This window comes from Ailuropoda melanoleuca, chromosome 13 (assembly GCF_002007445.2).
Source record: "Ailuropoda melanoleuca isolate Jingjing chromosome 13, ASM200744v2, whole genome shotgun sequence".
Taxonomy (NCBI): Eukaryota; Metazoa; Chordata; class Mammalia; order Carnivora; family Ursidae; genus Ailuropoda; species Ailuropoda melanoleuca.
Genome location: NC_048230.1, coordinates 49,617,987 through 49,637,387, shown reverse-complemented (window position 1 = coordinate 49,637,387; position 19,401 = coordinate 49,617,987). Strand labels below are relative to the sequence as shown.

General features: G+C 54.9%; 1 protein-coding gene across 1 annotated transcript in view; it reads right to left on the bottom strand.

The window, feature by feature from the left end:
- Positions 1–17,051, bottom strand: part of APCDD1L (APC down-regulated 1 like) — a 51,584-nt gene extending 34,533 nt beyond the window's left edge. The window contains exon 1 of the mRNA XM_019795612.2: positions 16,415–17,051. Coding sequence (XP_019651171.1) covers positions 16,415–16,463 — 49 coding nt within the window. The 5' untranslated portion in view covers positions 16,464–17,051. The remainder of the gene's footprint in view (positions 1–16,414) is intronic.
- Positions 17,052–19,401: the final 2,350 nt, after the last annotated feature.

The following is a 19,401-nucleotide window of genomic DNA, read 5'->3' as shown; positions in this document are numbered from 1 at the left end:
GAGCCTACAGAGTGGAGGGTGCCGGGGCAGGAGACCCCTGGGGGCTTTCTGGTGGGCCAGGCAAGGATGGGGGAGGCCTGGACTGTGCACGGAAGAAACAGGGTGTCAGTAATAAGACTCTGATCTACTGTGAAGTGGGAAAAAAAAAGTAGGTTTCCCAAATGCTATGAAATACAAAAGCCACTATTCGAATTGCGTGTATGTATTGTAATAAATGCCTGAGTTCGCAGACTGGTCCTGAGGTCCCCCTGCAGAGCGACACTGCAGGAGTGGCTCTGAGCAGGGGCTGTAGGGCCAGCTGCAAGGGTGGCCCTGGGTCACTGCGTGGGCTGGTGGGGGATGGTGGGGGCCTTGGAGCTGAGAGCCCTGCCGGCAGAGCAGGTCTGGGGGAGGGTGCGGTGATTGGGGTTTGGGGAGTTGAGTCTGCCTGAGGGGTGGAGGCTCGAGTGGCAGGTACAGGCCTGAGTCTGGCCTGGGGACTGACGTCTCTTTGGGTCTCTAGGGAGGCCCCCTGGGGTGGGGTCCACTGGGAGGGCCTGAGGAATGGACTGGGAAGGACGCACCCAAGCCCTTCTTTCTCTGAGGCCAGTCTGGGCAACGTGGGTGTCCACAGGAGCAGGGAGCAGTCAGGGCACAGATGCTCAGAGGCGATGGGGCCAGTTGGTGTGGACACCTACATCTGGCCAGTGTGACCGAGGAGCTGAGACTTTGAATTAGTAACAAACTAAATTGAGCAGAGTTTCAGATTTACAGAGGAGTTGGGAAGATAGTACAGAGACCTCATATCCCCCCTTCCTGTTAGCGTCTTGCATTATATCAATACATCATCATTAACCGAAGTTTAGACTTTATTCAGATTTCCTTAGTTCTTACCTCAGGAATGGGATTTTAAATTTAATTTAAATTTGAAAACTAAAATTCAGTTCAGTGATCGGAGAACGTACATTTTGGGACCCCTTGGGTAGGTGCCTGTCCTTTCCAACTGTGAATTGTGTGAAAACTAAATACAGATAGAGTATTTCCGATGGAAATCTTGTGTCTGAAGTGGGATGTGCTGTAAGTGTAAAACCACACACCAGACTTTGAGGACTTCCTGTGAAAAAAGAATGTGAACCATCTCAATAATTCTAAAATATCGATTACATGTTGAAATAACAATATTTTGGCTCTGCTGGGTTAAAGAAAATGTCGAATTAAATATATAATTAAACATGAGTTAAAGTAGGTAATTATATAATTTCATCTCATTCTGCTTACCTTTTAAAAACGTGGCTGCTAGACCGTTTAAAATTGCAGAAGTGGCAGCATTCGGTGCCCGCTGGCCACACTGCTTTAAGGGGCAGCAGCCTGCACGAGGAGCGTATTAGGAGAGTAGGAGCAAAGCCACAAGGAAGCAGCGGCATCAGAGCAGACCATGGGGAGCTGGGTGGGCCTCCTGGCGCTGGGGGCCTCCAGAAACAGGGAGAAGGAGGAGGGCAGGGCACGCTCAGAAGGAGCCCCACGGAGACGACGGGGATGGGGTCAGTCTGGGGAACCCTTGGAGAGGGCACAGGAGGCTTGACAAATGTTCCAGGGATTTAAGGGGTCTGTCCAGGGACTGAACAAGAGAAGGCAGAGAACGGTGCAGGTCTCTGAAATTGGCCAGTCTGGGTGAGATCTGGTGATACTGATCCTTCCCAAATCACTCACAGCATGTGCAGGAAGCTGGCCCAGTGGTGCTGGTGGGAGAGCAGGTGGAAGGGCAGGCGTAGGGCAGCCTGGGTGGAGGCTGGAGGAGGTGGTTGTGGGGGGACGAGCAGGAGACTGCATCTGTGTAGGGTCACGTCTGCGGCTCTGTGTCTAACTCGGGTCCACTCTGACACCCCACTCCACAGACGAGGAACCCGGACCCCCTCGTGACTTACTATTAGCTGCCTGGGGCAAAGCACCACGCACTGGGGGGTTCCACCACAGAAATGGATTCTCTCCCAGTTCTGGAGGCTGGAAGTCCCAGATCAAGGTGTGGGCAGGGTTGGTTCCTTCCAGGCTTCTCTCTTGGGCTTATAGGTGGTTGTCTTCTTTTTCCTGTGTCTTCATATGCCTTCCAGGTGTCCCCTCCTCCTAACAGCAGCCGTGGTGGAGTAGGGCCCACCCCAGTGACCTCAGTCTTACTCCATCAGCTCTGTAAAGACCCTATTGCAAATAAGGTTGTATTCTGAGGTGCTGGGGTTAGAGTTTCAACGTATGAATTGGGGGGGAACACAGTTCAACCTGTATCACTTGCCTGAGCTCACACTGCTGGTGGGAGGCAGGACCCTATCCGGCCTCCACTGATACACTGTCATTATTAAAAAATAATCCAACATAGGGAAGCAAAACCCCCTATTAGTACACTCAACATTCTTCCCCCTTCCTGGCAACAACCATTATTATTAGTTTGTGTATCTTTCCAGGCCTTTTTAAATGGAGGAATATACATAAATATGTATTGTTAGGTTTGGGGGCAGGCTGTTTTTAAAATAAAATTTAAATCCTTGTTACGGTGAAAAACCTGGCTAATGAAAATTATGTTTCAAAACAGACTGAGGCATTCTTTGTGCTAAATATGGTGTTCTTTGTCTCATTTGCAATGGAAAAGTCCCTTGTTTCAAAAAAAAAAAAATACATTATTAAGAGGCCTTACAATACAAACTACATTTTCCAATTCAATAGCATACAAGGTCAGCCAAGCAAAGACAATGTAAACTAGCTTCAAAAGTGTCTTGTTCAATAATGAAATTTGTTCCGAGGGGCCAGCATTATAACCAGAGCCTGGTGTAGGCTGGCTGTGCGCCGCTCAGGTCTCAGCCTCCAGAATGAACGCCCTCACTGACCGGGAGCCCATGAAAGGCTGCTTAATGCTGTTCAAACATCACAGTGCCTGATTAACAAGGATCTAATTTTTTGGCTTTCAAAACAAAAGAAAAAGGATGCCGTTCACATCCCCCATTTTCCTGAATTGGCCTCTGAAAACAGAAAGGCCACGTGCCACTGGTCCAGGTGGGAGCGGACAGGGACACGCTTGACCAGGAAAGGGTCCTAAGGGGCCGGCGGGACCAAGGGAGCACTTTGAGGAGAGCCCGTGCGAAGTGGCCACCTGAGTTCTGTCCAGGTCTGGGCGCCAGCCGAACCCGCAGCCCCGTCCCCGATCGCCTTGGTCACCCCACCTGCGTGTCCGTGTCCCCGGCCGCAGACCCTGAGCTACTGCAGCTTCTAGAACACGCCTCCTCCTCTCTTGGGCCAAAGCACCTTGTCCTTGGAGGCATCCCCCCACCCTGCCATGGTGACACCTCCTGGTGGATGTCATCTCCAGCCACTGGCACGGCTCTCACATCTCCCTCCCCTTCCTTAGAGTCTCGGGTCCGTCGCGTGTCCACCTGTGAGGCCCGTCCCCGTCTTGGCTCCAGAAGCCTCTAATTCCTCCCTCCCCGCACCTGCTGTGCTCACGAGCACACAGCTGTGGCTGCTATGGCGGGACGCTGAGGGGCCGTCGAGGAAGCCAGCTGGAAGTCTGTTTCTGCTCTGCCCCATGCCTAGATGTGACCGTCACCTGTGTGTCCCGCCAGACGGGCTCCGAGCGTGTCTGCCTCTCCATCGGGGAGGGAGGAGGGACAGGAGTGCCCGTCCTGTTAGTCACACACATGGCCAGGCTGGTGGCCCGCCAGCTTCGAGGGAGGCTGGAGGGCGCTGTGCTGCCTCCGACGGCCACGAGGCCAGCAGAAGAGGCTCCAGAACAGGGGGAGGGAGGGGAAGGGGGGATTGGGGGCACCTCCCCCCTCCGACCACAGCCACGCCAGCCCTCCGATTTCTCACTCTCATCGGCCACCAGCCTTCCCAGAGCCACCTGGGTGTTTGGTATCATAAAGAGCGCTCACCGGACCCACCTTCCTTGCCCAGGAGCTGCTGGAGAAAAGCCCCCAGACGTGCTGGCGGTCGAGCTGTGGCCCCTCGGGGTCAGCTGTTCCCCTTCCCCTTGGGCTCCCTTTCAAGCCTTCCTCACTTCCCAGAGCTGCTTGGCCCGCGCTGGGGGTGACATCCCACCTCCTTCAGCAAGACACGTTCTCAGAGTCACGGAGTGTAGGGACCCCTGGGCTCCAGAGTCCCCCTTTCCCTGCCCCTCCCCACAGCTCCTCTCCCAAGCTCTGTGCCCCTCCCCTTCTCCAGAACCTTCTACCTCCGTTCTCTGGCCCTTTTCAGAGATACTCAAGCCTGCTAAGCTCTGTCACCCAGCTTGGCCTCACTCCCACCTGGCTACACCGGTAGTTCCTCCACTTAATCTTCCAACAGGTGTTCTAGGCGCGTGCCTACTCTGCACCAGGTGTTTCTGTCTCCCACGAGATCCTGTGATGGAGAAATCTGGTATTTTGGCTTTTAAACAAAGACAATACCTAGTTAGAAAACAACAGAAAGCCTCCCACTTCGACCACGCAGGCTGTCAGAGTGAGCTTGGTACGAGCTTGCTGTGCCGACCCCAGGGTGTCGCTCCTGGGCTATACCCTGACAGGCCCCCCGCTGGTATCGGATGGAGCCCAGGCTCCTGCACCAGGCTGGGGGCCACTGCGACATGCCCTCTTCTGTCTGTCTGCCTCCTACCGCCGCTGGAAGCCAGAAATGTTGGTAGTAGGGACACCCTTCCTCCTGTCCTCTTGGCCGACTCCTACTTGTCCCCCAAGACCTCACCCAAACACCTGTGCTCGGGAGGACTTTTCTTGTTCTCCAAGGGGGGCAGCATGCTGTCTTAGAGTGTCTCCCACCTGCACTGGGATTTTGTATCTGCTGCCATCCACGCACCTCTCTCTGCAGCCACCTCTGTGAGTTCTGTGAAGGAGGGACCGTGGCTTCAATCAGGACACAGAGCCTTCTGGGTGTGCTAACATAGCTAAGAACATCCCCGCTCTTGGGTAACTGGAGCGCCATACAGCCAAATGGGATTCTTGATTTTCCCCCACCTCCAGTCCAATCCACATGGGCTACAGCTAGCCCATAGGGCTAGTAAGGAAGTTAGAAAGTGAGTTAGAAAAAGGTGACCCTCTGGTCAGGCACAGCCCCCACCAGGGCCCCTGGCTGGGCTTGTGGAGCACAGACAGCATTTCACTCTTGTAGAGTGAACAACCTACCCAACAGTACATGGTGGTCCAACCACCGCAGTCTCCATCCCCCTTCCCCAGGTTCCATCATCCTCCTAATATCAGACCACACATCTGGGAGTCATCTCTTTATCCCATGTTGTGGGTTGAATTGTGTTCCCCAAAAAGAGACACCAAGTCCTAACTCCCAGGACCTGTGAATATGATCTTGGAAATGGGGTTTTTGCAGAGGTCATCAAGCTAAGATGACATCATGCTAGATGAGGATGGGCCCTGGTTCAGTAACTGGTGTTCTGAGAAGACAGAGATTTGGACACAGACCCAGGAGACACAGGGAGCAATGCCGTGCAGAGACAGAGGCAGAGGCTGGAGGGACATGGCCACACGCCGAGCAACACTTGGACCCTCCAGAAGCTGGAGGGGGTGAGGAAGGAGCCTCCTGGGGAGCCTCTGGAGGGAGCATAGCCCTGTGGAGACATTGACTTTGGACTTCCAGCCTCCGGAACTAGGAAGGAATACATTTCTGTTGTTTTAAGCCCTCTAGCTGGTGGTACCTTGTTCCGGCTGCCCCAGGACACTCACACGGCCCCACATCCAATCCAGTGACAAGTCCTGGTGTTCTGCCTTCGCATCTGTTGGGAGATAGTTCTGGCTCTGTCCCTCTCTGCCAGTACAGCCCGGCCTTCCTCGCTGCCTCCCAGAGGTCCATTCTCCGTCCAGCAACCAGAGAGCCTTTTTGAACCCCTAAATTTGCCACTGAACTTGACCACAACCTTGTCCGAGGCCTTCCACTCCCACGCGAGCGGCCCTGCCCACCTTTCTGACTTGTCTCCATCACCCTCTCCCACGCCGGCTGCTCTGATTTTCCTCCCGTTCCTTAAACCGGCCAAAGAGACTTCTGTCTTAGGGCCTCTGCACCTGCTGTGCCCCTGACTCAGGTTCCTTTCGTCCCAGATCCTTCTGTGACCGACTTCTTTACATTTTGTCTTTTCGGAGCGAGCTTCAAAGTCACCTCCTTCCAGGGACGCTTCACCTGGCAGCCCCCATCGATCGCACCACACCTTGCTTTTCTTCTTTTCACAGAGATGTCATCACTGGTCATTTTCTCATTCGTTTTCTTATTTACTGCCTGCACCGTCCTCCCTGCCCCAACCCCAGCACCCAACTAGAATGTGGACCCCACGAGGGCCATGCCAGGCCCATCTTGGTCACTGTCGTGTCACTGTACCCCAGGGGATAGAAGAGTGCCTGGCGCACTGTATGCACCCCCTGAATGTCTGTGAAGAACAGAATATTCGAATGGAGAAATATTTCCACCACTGAGCTGAAGTTACATGAAGTTATCTGAAAACCCAGTAGAAACATGCTCATTCACCTGAGCTCCTCGAATTAGGATTTGGAGGAGGGAGAGAGAGGTTTGTCTTTGTCCTTAAGTGGGATTAAAAAAAGAAAAGAACTTTCCGAGCAAATTATCTCTGTAAACAGGGAGCATGTTCCACCCTGTTAATAATGAACCCCAGCAGCTCTGGCCTCAAACACGGGGAGGGATCTCTCTGGCGATGAATATGCAAATTCCAGGTGACTCTCTGTCCTTGGTGAAGCCCTTACAGCCTGTGGGGGGGCTCAGGGTCCCAGCCTGTCTTCCCCAGGGCAGTACTGAATGCAATAGTGAATGCCCTGGATAGGAACGGACTTAGCCCTTCACGGGTACCCTGCACGCCGACGTTTTGGGAAGCCAGGCTGTCCCTTTGCCCCATCAGCACCAGAGCCACAGTTTTTGAGTTGCCCCAAGCAGGCACTTACAGTCCCTGAACGCTTGGGGTGCGGTTTGCTAGGAAACCTTCTCCGAGATACCAGAGTTGTTACCTTCTCTGAGATACCAATGGTTACCTTATTATTTTTGTCCCTGGTTCCTTTAAATCGATCCTTTTTGTAAAAGGCAAATGAAGACGAAATGTTGTAAGACCGTAGAAGAAAAAACAAGTCCGAACGTCAATCACTGTAAAACGCCAGGCCCTCTTAATCACTGGCAAGTTGGTTTTCATTTCAGTAACTGTGGGTTGCTGTTAAGGAAATTAGAGCCCAACAGATTTGGATAAAGCTGATGGGCTAAACAGTAGACTTAAGTTCCAAACTATCTAGAAACCACACCCAACCACCAAAAACACATGTTAAAACAACTCTAATTGTATATTTCAAAGAACAAGTAATTTAGTTTTACTGTGGTCACTGGCAATTCCAAGCTAAATATATCCGTGTCTTGCTCTCTGTTTTTATGCATTTGTTTTTTGGAAAGAGTGGGGTTGGGTGTGAGCTATTGCTTTTCTTCCCCTTCTCTGTATAATTTAATACTCAGACTGGGGGACGGCAGATCAGATTTTGTAATGCCCGTTGAGCTCTGGGGATAGCTAACAATGGGGACCAAAGTGTGGACACCGTTTAGCTAACTGTGCAAAGCGCATGGTCTCAAAATGGACACTGGAGGCTTTGGTTAGGTGCTGTGGTTGTAAGCAACAGAGGCCACGCCGGACTCATGTAAACTGAAAGGGAACTCCTTCGAAGGGCGTGGGTCCTCACTGACCTGAGGGAGGCCCTGGGAATCCAGTTGGTGGGAAGCGCTCTGGAGTTTCTCTAGGACACCCTCTGTAGGCGTGATGCATTCAAGCTTCTCGTCGCTGCACGAAGATTCGAGGTCCTGGTGCAAGTATCGTATTTGCCCAGCCTGAGCCTCCAGCCCAGCTGGAGGGGAGGCACCTTGACTGCCACGTCCTCTAGGATGGGAGTCAATGAGGGGAATTTTGCTGTTAGCAGAAGGGGGCATTTGTCCATTGCATTTTGCTTCAAGCAAAGAAGACTCGAGAAGGGGGTCGGGGTGTGGGGATTCCTCAGGGCGAAGGGACCAACAAATAGCACAGCGACTCTCGCTGGCGCTGGTGAAGGGCCCCAGGTTCCTCTCTGTGGTCAGTGGTGGGTCTTCCAGCCCCTGGGCGGCCTGCGCAGAGACCGTCCACACCTCAGAGCCACAGGGAGCCGTGAGCTCTGGGCCTATGGGGCCTGGCATCCTCATGCTCTGGATGGCTCCTGAGCACCCAAGAGCCTGCCACGTTGCAATCTTTCCAGGGCTCTGTCCTTCTGAAGCCCCCTAACCCAGTCGCCTCCATTTCCTCGGCGGTCAAAGGGCAATGACAGAGGGACCAAATCCCAAGGTGGCTGTGAAGCAATAACGTGAGTCCGCTACGGACCTCGATGAGAGCGTGTGCCAGGGGACGTTAGCTGTTGCTGTCACTGGTCCGTCCAGAGCTCTGGCCTGGCCTCAGTTGCCCTAGACGGATGGACTCTAGTTCCCCATCCTGAAGTCCCATCTGCTTGACAGGACACCTTTGGCATCCCCGTAACCTTGTAGCATGGAGGGGGGCAGGGGCCTGTCCAAATGTCTGGATGGTTCCCCAAATCAACTCCTCGGGAACCCTCGCCTGCTGAATTGCTGCTCTGCGGCCCAGGACCCTGGTGCCCTTCGGGGGTGAGTCCACGGCCAATACCAGGACGCCCCACCCTGCAGCCGGGGCAGGTTCTCTCCTGCCGGGGTCCTGGCAAACCAGGGAGGGGGGCTGCCAGTCTGGGAGGTGGCGAACCCAGCCCACATGCCGCTGACCCTGTAGGACGTACGGGAGAAACAGGGAGATCACCCTTCACCGCCTGTGTTTCCCTCTAGTCTATTTTCTTGAAATGTTTTTTAAGAGACGGCAGGAGGGGCAGAGGGAGAGCGAGAAAAGCAGGCTCCATGCCCAGCGCAGAGCCTGACTCGGGGCTCGATTGTGACCTGAGCCAAAATCCAGAGTGGGACCCTTAACTGACTGAGCTACCCAGGCGCCTCTCTTCTAGTTTATTTTTACAGAATAAGGACTCCCCCTGGATATGGCTTGACGCTGCCATCCCACCCAGCAGTGGGAGCTCAGATGCAATACCAGGGGTCGTGGGCTGATTTTCCTCCCTCCCCCCAAATACATTCAAGTCTTAACCCCCAGGACCTCAGGACGTGACCTGAGTTAGAAAGAGGGTCATTACAGATGTAAATCGTGAAGATGAGGTCCTGCTGGAGCATGACGAGGGTGCCCTCATCCAGGGAGCCCGGTCTCCATACAAGAAAAGGTGAAGAGGCACAGACGCACAGGGACAGGCAGGCACTGGAGGGTGCATTGAAGTCAAGCAAAGCCACGGATTGCCAGCAAACAGCAGAAGCTGCAAATGGGCTTCTGGCCCCCCTCCCTGTACTCTGCACCCCCATCCTCCTCTGACCCTGTCCAGCCACCATTTCTAACCCTTCCTCCCCAGCCATGCTCCTTTTGTCCCAGAATGCCTTGCAGCTGGCCAGAAGGAGCAGTGTAGCTAGGTCCCAAGGCTGGACCCTGCAGGCAGCATCCTGTCCCTCAGTGATGGTGGGAGTGACCCCCACCAAGCACTGTGCTAACCTTCCCCCCACCCCGGATCGTCTCACCTACTCCTCACAGCAACACATGGTGTAGGCGTTATTTTGTAAAGGAGGAAACTGAGGCAAGAAGGATCAAGTAATTAGCAAGCCAGGGGAGTAGCTGGAGTTTGAATGTGGGAAGGGGCTTCCAGAGCCCAGCCCACATTGCCACCTTCGCAGAGGGACAGTTAGGGTCCTTCCCACTTCCACGACTCTCTGATTTAGCATGTACCTGGCAGATCTAGCGAGCCGTCCTGCTGGCATGTCTGCAGTCTCTGCCCTGTGCTCCCCTTGTCAGGTCATGCATGGAAACCACGGGCCCAGACACCTTGGGTGAGTGCATCTCCTGGTGCACAGACTTGGCGCTGAACCCTGGCTCTTTGAGGAAGGCAGCAGGGCAGGGATGCCCTTGCCTGCACTTGGAGCTGGACCATCACTGGCAGGGGGCAGCTGAGGCATGAAGCTCTGTGGCCCACGAGTCTGGGCCCTGGGCTTGCTGCTGGACAGCCCTGGGTGCCTGGTCTTGCTTCCGTCTTCTGTAAAATGTGCCCATTGCACGGTGTGGGGGGGAGGGTCACAAGAATCAAACAAGGGAAAGCATTCAGTGCGCTTGGCACGGCGCCTGAGCTATGCCCCTCTCCCCAGAGAAAGTCAGTCTGTCTCTCTCTCTCTAGCACATATACTCAACGTGTGGTCATTTATGTTAAGAATATCTGCCCATCTGTTCTCCCCTCTGGGGAAACATGCACATTAAGCTGATACCATGTGTCGCTGCACAGGCTCCAATAGATGTGAGAAGGAGGAGGAAAGCTTGGGTGGACAAATGGTAGGCTGGAAAAAACTGCAATATACACAGGACACAATTTATTTTCTATATATAAAGAGCACTAATAAATCAACAAGAAGAAAAGAGTTTTTCAAAAGTCCAATACAAAAATGGGCAAAGGCTATGAACAGACAGTCCCTAAGAAAACCAACAAAAGGGGTCCATAAAAATATAAGTAGATGTTCCTGTTTGCTCATAATCAAAGGATTGCAAATCTAAACAACCAAGATTTACTGCTGGCAAGATTTTTAAAGAATGATAATGATGAGGGTCGGCCAGGATGGAAACTGGCCCTCCCGTGGGCCATCTGTGGGGAGTGTTGACTGGTGCAACCCCTCGGGAAGGAGGGCCAGTGAAAGAATGTCACATGCATTCTGCCATGGCAGTTCCACTCTTAGGAATTTATACCCAAATGTGCAGGTGAAGGGAAGGCTGGGGGAAGGGAACAGTGTTGTAAGCAGAAGGAACAGCATGTGTGTGCGTGGAGGCTGCGGTAGAAAGGACTTCCCTGTGACTGCATCACGGTGGTAGCTGGAGACCGCCATCTTCTCGGAGGTGCAGAAAGCTTGTCTGTGACATGTGTAGGGATGAGGGTCAAATGGAGACAGAGGAGAACCCGAAGGGGAGGAGAGAGGACAGAGATGCTAGGAAGAGGGCGAGTGGGGAACACGGCTGAGCTGGACAGAGCTCTGGCTGGGGCTGAGTCCCATACCTCATGAGGGATGCCAGTTGGTGCACTTTCCTGCACTCTACATCTCAACAGAAAATGAGCATTTTAAATCTCAACGTGCCCCCTGTAAGTGGCTGAGAGATGGGTTGGCAGTGGGGGAAAGAAGGGATGAGGCATGGGGAGCCAGAAAATGGACCCAGGGGTGGTGGCTGGAGGGAGGCTGTGTGTCCCACCTGCTTCTCGCCCCGGGAATGCCGTAAGGTGGGGGTCATGACAGGACTGTCTCCATGGGTCCTGTTGCTGACATGGGTGCCACAGAGAACATGAGCCCGCCGGACATGTGGGCCACTGGGTAGTATAGCGCATCACCCTTAGCAGCGTGACCGCCAGGCTCTGGATTTGGGGAGCGTGTGGGGGGTTGAAACAGCAGTCCTGGAATGAGGAGGTTGGCTCAGCTCCTTATACCCTTTCAGGGCTGGAATCAAATCCAGGCAACTTCCTACCAATGCTGGCCCCCACGTCACTCAGTTTGCTCTTAGATGCCTCCAGGGATGGGGAACTCACTCATTCTGGAGGCATCCCATTCCTCCCCAGCCAAAAAGCCTACAGCGGACGCTCCACTGCCCTTGACACAAAATCCAGCTCCTTCCCAAGGCCCCAGGGGCCTCCATGACAGAACCCTGCTCGCTTCTGAGCTCACCCACATCCACCCCGTGGCCCTTCACTCTCCCCTCGCCAGCCCCAGGGCCACCTCTGTGGTTCCCCCAACACATCACGGCTTTGTTCCGCACCTCGGCCTTTGCCCATGCTGGTCCCTCTCCCTGGATATTATTCCTCCTCCTCCAGTTAACCCTTCCTCTTTCGTCGGGTTTCGGCTGCACGTCATCTGCCAGCCTAGGCCACATGCCCCTGGACACACTCTGGGTAGCACTCATCACCCCCGTCATTAATCGCTCCTTTAGGATTTCATGGCCCGTTTGACACAGCTTCCACGAGGACGGGGAGCTGCCTCCTTTGATCTTGTCTTTAGTGCCGCCGCCTGGCAGGGACGGGTACACAGCAGGCCCCCAGTGCCGGCCGCTGAACCGGGCCTCCTGTGGGACCTCCCTGCTGGCCTCACCCGATGCTGGCAGTGGGTGCTGCCCGTGCTCCCATTCCACAGGGAAGGGGACTGAGGACGGCAGCCGGGGCTGCAGGATTATAGGAGGCAGCGTACAAGGACGGCGGAGCCCGGTTCCCCACTGAAGACGAGCAGTGACTCATTATGTCACAGTCGTCAGTACCATTATAGCCGTCATGGTGTCTCAGGGACACACACGACATCAGAGTGGGAAGGAGACGGACATTAAGAGACTCACGCAAACTCAGGCTGAACTGGCGACAGAGAGCAGGGGCCTGCCTCTTCCCTCTGCGGGGCTGGGGAGTTTCGTGCAGGGTCCGGCTCTTTGCAGTAAGAGCATGGAGGATTCACCAGGTTCTCGGTCAAGCCCTGACCCCAGGTCATCTCACGTAACCCTTCATGCGCAGCTTGAGGCTAGATCGAGCATCATTCCCAACTCACTGATGGGGACGTTGGGGGCAGAATGGGAAGGTGACAGAGCTAGGATGGGAACCGGGTCTTGTCCAGTTCCCACAGTGCAGCTCTCAGGCTCCCTGGAGCGCACAAAACATGTTGGATTCAGCCCAGCCCTGCTGGCCTCTAGGCACACAGGTAGAGGTCCTGGGTGGGCACCGGTCCTGCCCCTCCCCACCCCCTTGCTGTATCAGTACCCGTGGGACCACAGGCTGCCCCTCCAGCTGGGAGCTCTGACATTCACGCCCCGCTCCGGCTCTGCAGCTCACTTACCAGGGCTTGTGGTTTCCTTTTGGAAACTGTCTGAATATCCCAGGGGGACAGGGGACTGGCTTTGCACAAAGGGCTCCTGAAAGCCATTCTGGTTTAAGGAACGGCAGCACCAGCCCCCTGGTCACAATTCACCCCCTGGGGTGCCAACTTCAGAATTTAGGTCTTTCCCTACCGTCCCCCTAGCTCGGCTCCGTTGTCCTCAAGTTCAAACTGATTTCCGTGTCCTCCCTTCCTCTGCACGGGGCTATCGATCTTCATTTTCTAGACTGGCTCTGGTGGTGAAAGCACTGTATCTTGGAAGTTTTATCGGACTCATTCTGGCTTGAAGCTTTCATTAACATAGTTAACTTCCAATACATTGCACAAATGTTTCTTCATGTGTGGCTTCTAACTGGTCTGCCATCCAGATGGTTTTGAAATTAAGAAAGCTGCTATATTTGCCTTGAGCTGGTTATTTGGAATTTGGAGATTAGAGCCCTGGTCAGGAGATAAGCTAAACAGCTGGCCACCATGACCAGTTCCCGGGAAGGGAAAGTTTCCGGTGACAATTTTCTTTGTTTTGAATAACTAATTCAATTACCGATCTTTATTCACATTTGATTTTCAGATAAACCTGTGTAAGTTCATTCTCCTCCCAGTTTTTACTCTCGGTTTTGAAACAGAGTCCCACATCAACGACTCATTTATTATGGAATAGCCTGTGACTTTGGGCTCGTTAATCTGTCTCGAAATGATAACTTGCCATCCCCAAGTCTATGGCTCGAGATAAAAGCAGGACTGAAATTAGCAAGAAGAAATACAAATGAGGGGGGCGGGGAAAAAAGAAGCAGCTGTGGTTTTTTCATGTTTCCCCCTCAAGCATAACTTGTTGAGTAAGGAGATTTTTAAAAGCCAGAAATTGCTGTGGAGCGAACCAAAGCCGGAGGCTGGTGAACTGGCACGAGACACGTCTGGCACCGCGGGGTCTGGGGGAAGGTCTGCTGCAGCGGGGAGCCAACCGCGACCACGGCCCCGCTCCAGTCATCCCTGAGGAGGACGTTTTCAGAGACAAGAGGGAGGGAGAAATCAACGGCCAAATTAGAAACTACCTAAGCTGTGTTGTTTTGCTTGGGGCCCCACTGTGCCTTTGATTTCCTGATTGCTCAGAGCAAGAATAACAAAATTCATCTGACCCAGTGGTTTTGACAGATTCATTGGAAAAGCTACCAGTTGAGTCTGATCTCGCCACACCGGTGGGTCTCCACCAGGGGCTATTTTGTGCCCCCCCCCGCCCCGGGGACACCTGGGCGGTGTCTGGAGACCTTTGCGACTGTCATAACTGGGAAGATGCTGCCGCTGGCATCTGGTGGGGGGAGGGGCAGGGATGTTGCTAAACACCCTTAGAGGCACAGGACACCCCACAGCAGAGGATGATCTGGGCCACAGCATCTGTAGTGCTGAGGCTGCGAAACCCTCTGTGTGTGTGTGTGTGTGCGCGCGTACTCAGTAGGAATTCACTTGGTGGGGCCCCTCGTGTGCCATCCTGTACCAAATTCGCACACCCGGAGACTTGACGTTCAGGCATGCCCCGGCGCAGGTACCTAAATTATGTAAGTATCGAAAGGATTAACTGGGTTCTGTTTCCTTTCACGAAAGCAAAAGGATCCGGTTGCCTGGTGATGCAGCCAGTGGTGAAAAGAACTTCTGAAAAAAGTGTTCAGTGGAAAATGGTGCCCGAGCTGAAAGCAGAGAACGTGAAGGCTGCCCGCACGGGACCGTCCCCCTCTTTGGTGTCTGTGTCTGCCTCGAGGGGCGGCGGGCTCTGCAGTGGCCTCTGTCTGCCCTCCCGGGGCCCAGGCGCTCCTGGCCTCTCTCCTGTGGGATCTGTGGCCCTTGCTGTGGCGAAAGGTCGCCGGGGAGTGAAGCAGCAGGTCTCCCCGAGCGCGAGCCGCGGTGCTCAACTTGCAGTGATTTTATTGGCATGACGAGAATTCGGGGCCTGCCAAACACAGCAGCCCTGTGCTGTGACCAAGACTGCAGGTTTCTGGGGTGATCTGCCCTATTGCTCGTGACGGCCCCATCCCCGGGGGTGCGGAGAAGCTTCCTCCCTGCCCTCTTTCCACCTCTGCGCCCAGAGGAAAGTGCGGACCTCCTTGGCCAGGCTCTCACCTTGTCCTCCGCCCTTTCTCACTCCCCACCTCTCTTGGGGACCAGCAGGGTGGCCCTGGGCTGCTTCTGCATTGATGGAGGCCTCCGAGGCAAAGGACAGCTGTGCGACTACTCCCTTCCAGCCCTGGCAGGAAGCAAAGGAGATCCTTCTGGTGGATATCGCCAGGACTCCTCACACTGCTAACCCAGCCCTCCCTTGACCTTCCTTCAGACCCCTTTCATCTCTTCTTCAACTATCTTGCTTAGAAGTTTCGGGGTTGGGAAGCAAAGAGTGCGGTTGATGAGCTCCTGTGGGTAGATCGACTGTTCCTTGCCTGTAAATGGAGCAGAGTGCCCAGGGGGAGCGGACAGCCCCGTCCAACTGGCTGCCACTGAGTACTTCCCTGGTGCCAGGCAGCGTGCTAAGGGCTTCCCTGTGAACGTTCTTGTACCCCCACATCAATCCTAGGCGAAGGTGGGATTTTGTAAGCCCATTGGACAGACAAGAAGGTTGAGGCTAAGAGAGCTAATGGACATGCCTGCTCAAGGCCACATCAGTTGAGGGTGATCTGGGTTCTGAGCCAGGTGAGCCGACTCTAGGGCCAGAATTCTTAATCCTTCACCATGTGAGGGTGCTTGGGGCTGAGCCTGGTGCTGTACACACTTCCACAACTATGGTTGTTTTTGTCCTTTTGGCCAATGGTGACACACTGTGGTCAGGTGGCCTTTGTAGAGAGTTTTGTCCATGCCCACCCCCTACGAAGAGCCAGCAGGAGAGCGGTTAGTCCCGAGAAGACACTGCCTCCTCTCCCTGGAGTCCTTCGGCTGCCCTCCCTCCACGCCATCAGGCTTGCTGGACACCAGCGTGGGCTCAGGGGCACTGCACCCTCCCAGACTTCTCCCCCAAGCTCTGGGGCAGGGCACAAACCTGAGCGCCCGCCCACAGGGTCAAGATTCAGTGGGCGAGACCAGAACCTGCAGCCCTGGTCCGAGGAATTCGGGGCTTATAACTTGCCGCCGGGGTTTCAGGGGGCCTGGGATCCTCCTGCATCTTCTTGGAGGTCCCTGGCGCACCCCCCGGGGGGGCTGGCACAAGGGGCTGCTCCAGGTGCCTGCAGACCAGGCCCCCACAGGCGCACAGCCCGGAGGGGAGAGCACGAGGCGCGGTGGTGCAGGACCCTGGAGGTGCTGCAGGTGCCGGCCAGGTGAGGCCAGAGAAGAGCGCGGAGAAGAGCACGCAGAGCACAGCATCACCTGCCCAGTGCATAGGCCCACACAGCAGTCCCCACGGACTTCCCTAGGAACATCAGACGGCGAGCTCCCTCCCTTCCGAACTCAGGCAGCGAGCCGGTGGGGGGAGGGCGGCACCTACCTCCCAGAAGCACCAGGACGCAGGCGTAGGGGAGCATGGCTGTGGGCATCCCGTTGTGGCTGGCAGGACGGCCCCCCGGGGCGCCTCCACTATGCGTGGAGAGGAGGCGCCGGTGCGGAGCTCTCCAGCGGCGGCGGACGCTAGCGTTACAGCTGGGGTCCTGCGGAGAAGTTGCAAGGGTCCTGAGCCCCCCTCGGCGCTCACACGCTCTCACCCGCCCCGGCTGTTGATAGTTGTAAGTCGAGCTGCGCACTCATAGGTCCAACTTGCCAGAAGAGGTGGAGACAGCCCCAGGCGTTGCGCGCACACCAGCGCAGCGCGCCCAGCCCTCTGGCGCAGCTCCTCCTGCCATTCAGGCCCTCCAGCCGACTACCCTCCTTCCCCTGGTCCTCGCCTCCCCCAGAGTCTTCGCAGTGGGCACAGAGGCCTCCCTCAAACTCTTGTCCTGGCCCAGCCGGCGCGGTGCGCTCCTACCTCCAGAGCACACCCCTAGCCAGGCAGATCCCTGGAAGGGCAAGGGGGTTGGTGGGTGACTCTTCTCTGCCTGGCTGGGTCCCAGGACCCCCGATGTTTCTATTCAGGCCTTTCAGATACTCCTGGAAAAGTTTCAGCTTGGAGCCCAGTGAGCGCAGGACCCCCGATGTTTCTATTCAGGCCTTTCAGATACTCCTGGAAAAGTTTCAGCTTGGAGCCCAGTGAGCGCAGGAGCACTGTGAAAGTGGCCAACCTGGGGTGCCCAGCAGCCAGCAGCCTCTCTGTAATTAGCTCGTCCTGCTCCGGAGAGCATCTAGGCAAACTGTGGAGCCGACCAGGGCGGGTTTCCTCCCCCCACCCCACCCCAACTCCTCCTCCACCGCCCCCCCTTCTCATCCCAGTGAGTCAGTTTAGGGTGGCAGCCCAGAGGCAAGGCAGCTGGGAGAAGGAGGAGGAGGAGGAGAGGACAGACACTGTGCACCCAAACTAGTCACCTCTTGCCCCCCATCCTCTCTGAGCGGCAGGCAAGCCTTGAACGAACGTGCTGAGCGTCTGGGAAGGAGATTCTCCACAAGCTATTGGATTTGTGAATGAAGCAGAGAGAAAGCGATTGGAAGGCTAATTTAGCCGGGTTGTTCCTGCCCTCATGAGCGATGTGGGTGCTGAAAAGCAAAGCTGTGTGGGGCAGGCATGGGGGCTGGGGTGCGTAGATCTGGGATCCATTCTCCACTGGGTTGCCATTCACTGAGAGGACAGAGGAGAGGGAAAAAGAAGGGAGACCCCAGAGAGGAGGGAGGGAGGGAAAGAGAACTGAAAGGGAGAAAGGGGAGCAACAGAGACAAAGAAAGAGCAAGGAGGCAGGTCCAAAGAACTAAGCAGGAGACGCAGGAAAGAGAGAAAGAGGAGAGACAGAACCTAAGGGAGAAAGTTGGGGGAGAGCAAGGGGGAGGGAAGATGTCGCCTGTGGTGGACGTGGATCTTGGGACACATCTGTGCCCGGGCGCACATCCAAGCCGTCGGCCTGCGCTCTGAAGTGTTTGTAGACTTATGGATCCACATCTGTCCTGGGGGGTTCCGAGACAGCACCCCACCTTTGGCTTCCTTGCCAGAAGCTTGGGTGAGGCTCCTGCGAGCCCTTTCGCTAACTGCAATCTCAAGGGCCCCCAGTCCGGGGACCCCCCACCCCGGGGACCCCCCACCCCAGGCGGGCCATCACTTCCCTCTTCTCTGGAGGCCATAGAGATGGGCAGAAAGGGCAGGACGAGGCCACAGCACGGTCTTACATGGATGGAAATGGGAGAGAAATGATCAGTTCCCTTCCTGAAAATGATATTCTTCTGGTCTCGCGGAGGCCAGCATGAAACCAGAGGGCCTTGCCCACACCGGGCCGGTCCAGCCTCCCTGCGCAACTCGGCCACAGCATAGATGAAGTTTAAGTGGCAGGGGTAGCTTCTGTGGCGGGAGGGGACTTGCTCGGGGTGGTTATTTATAATTGCGTAATTGTGATTATTTGTGGCAATTATTTGTATCTGCAAAACTTACACCTCCCGATAGTTGCACGACCTGCGTGCTGTCCTTCCATCCCGTGGGAGACTGCATTCTGGGCTTTCTGAATGTGGGCGTTTTCAAGTCCCAGACTGCTGGCAGGGTTTGGCACAGGGAGGGGCTGTGACATTGATGTCCCAAGTGGGGGATAATTTGGTACTTGTAGAACTTACTGTGTTGCTCTTAGACATGGGAACTTCCCCGAGAAGTACGGTGCCTGTTTAGGAATTGTTGGATTGGCTTGTTTATACATGAGAAATTGCCAATTGTCTTGAGAGCCCAGTATGGACCGGGTGCTTTAGACACACCGTACCTTACATCCAAACGACCTGATGAGAAGTAGGAATTCTTGTGGCCCCATTTTACAGAATAGGGAAACTGAGATTGGAGAGGTTGGGCCACTGTCCCAAGGCCACACAGCTGGAAGGTGGGAGGGGTCCCTGCTTGTGACCAGGATGCATTGCATCGCCTTGAGGGTGCCCTGTGTCCCTGCACTGTTGGCTCCATTCCAAGCCTGAAGATCCTAGAGGGGAAAGCCCAGTCCCTAATAACAGCCTTTCTTGGAAGAGGCTTCGGGGGGAAGGGGAAGCACGATGACAGAGCGCTTCCTGAGTCTTAGCTAGACCCCACTGTGGAGACTGACAGTGAGGGGTGGGAGCCACCCCTCTTCATGGGAATGGCAGGGTGGCCCTCAGGAGAGGGCATCTGGGGAGGACAGGTGCGCGCTCCTCTTCTGCACGAGAGGAAACAGAAGTGAGGGCAGCAAGCTACCTGTTCTGAGGCAGATTTTACTCCCATAAATAAAAAAAAAAAGAAAGAAAATGAACAGTGTTTGAACAAGGCTCTGCTCTCGTTACAAGGAGATCAAACAAAAGACAAAGAAGGAACCAAAGCTAAAACTTGTTGGCTTCAAACATATATTTATTTTTAACCAAAAAAAAAAATTATACTGTCCATACTGTGCATTT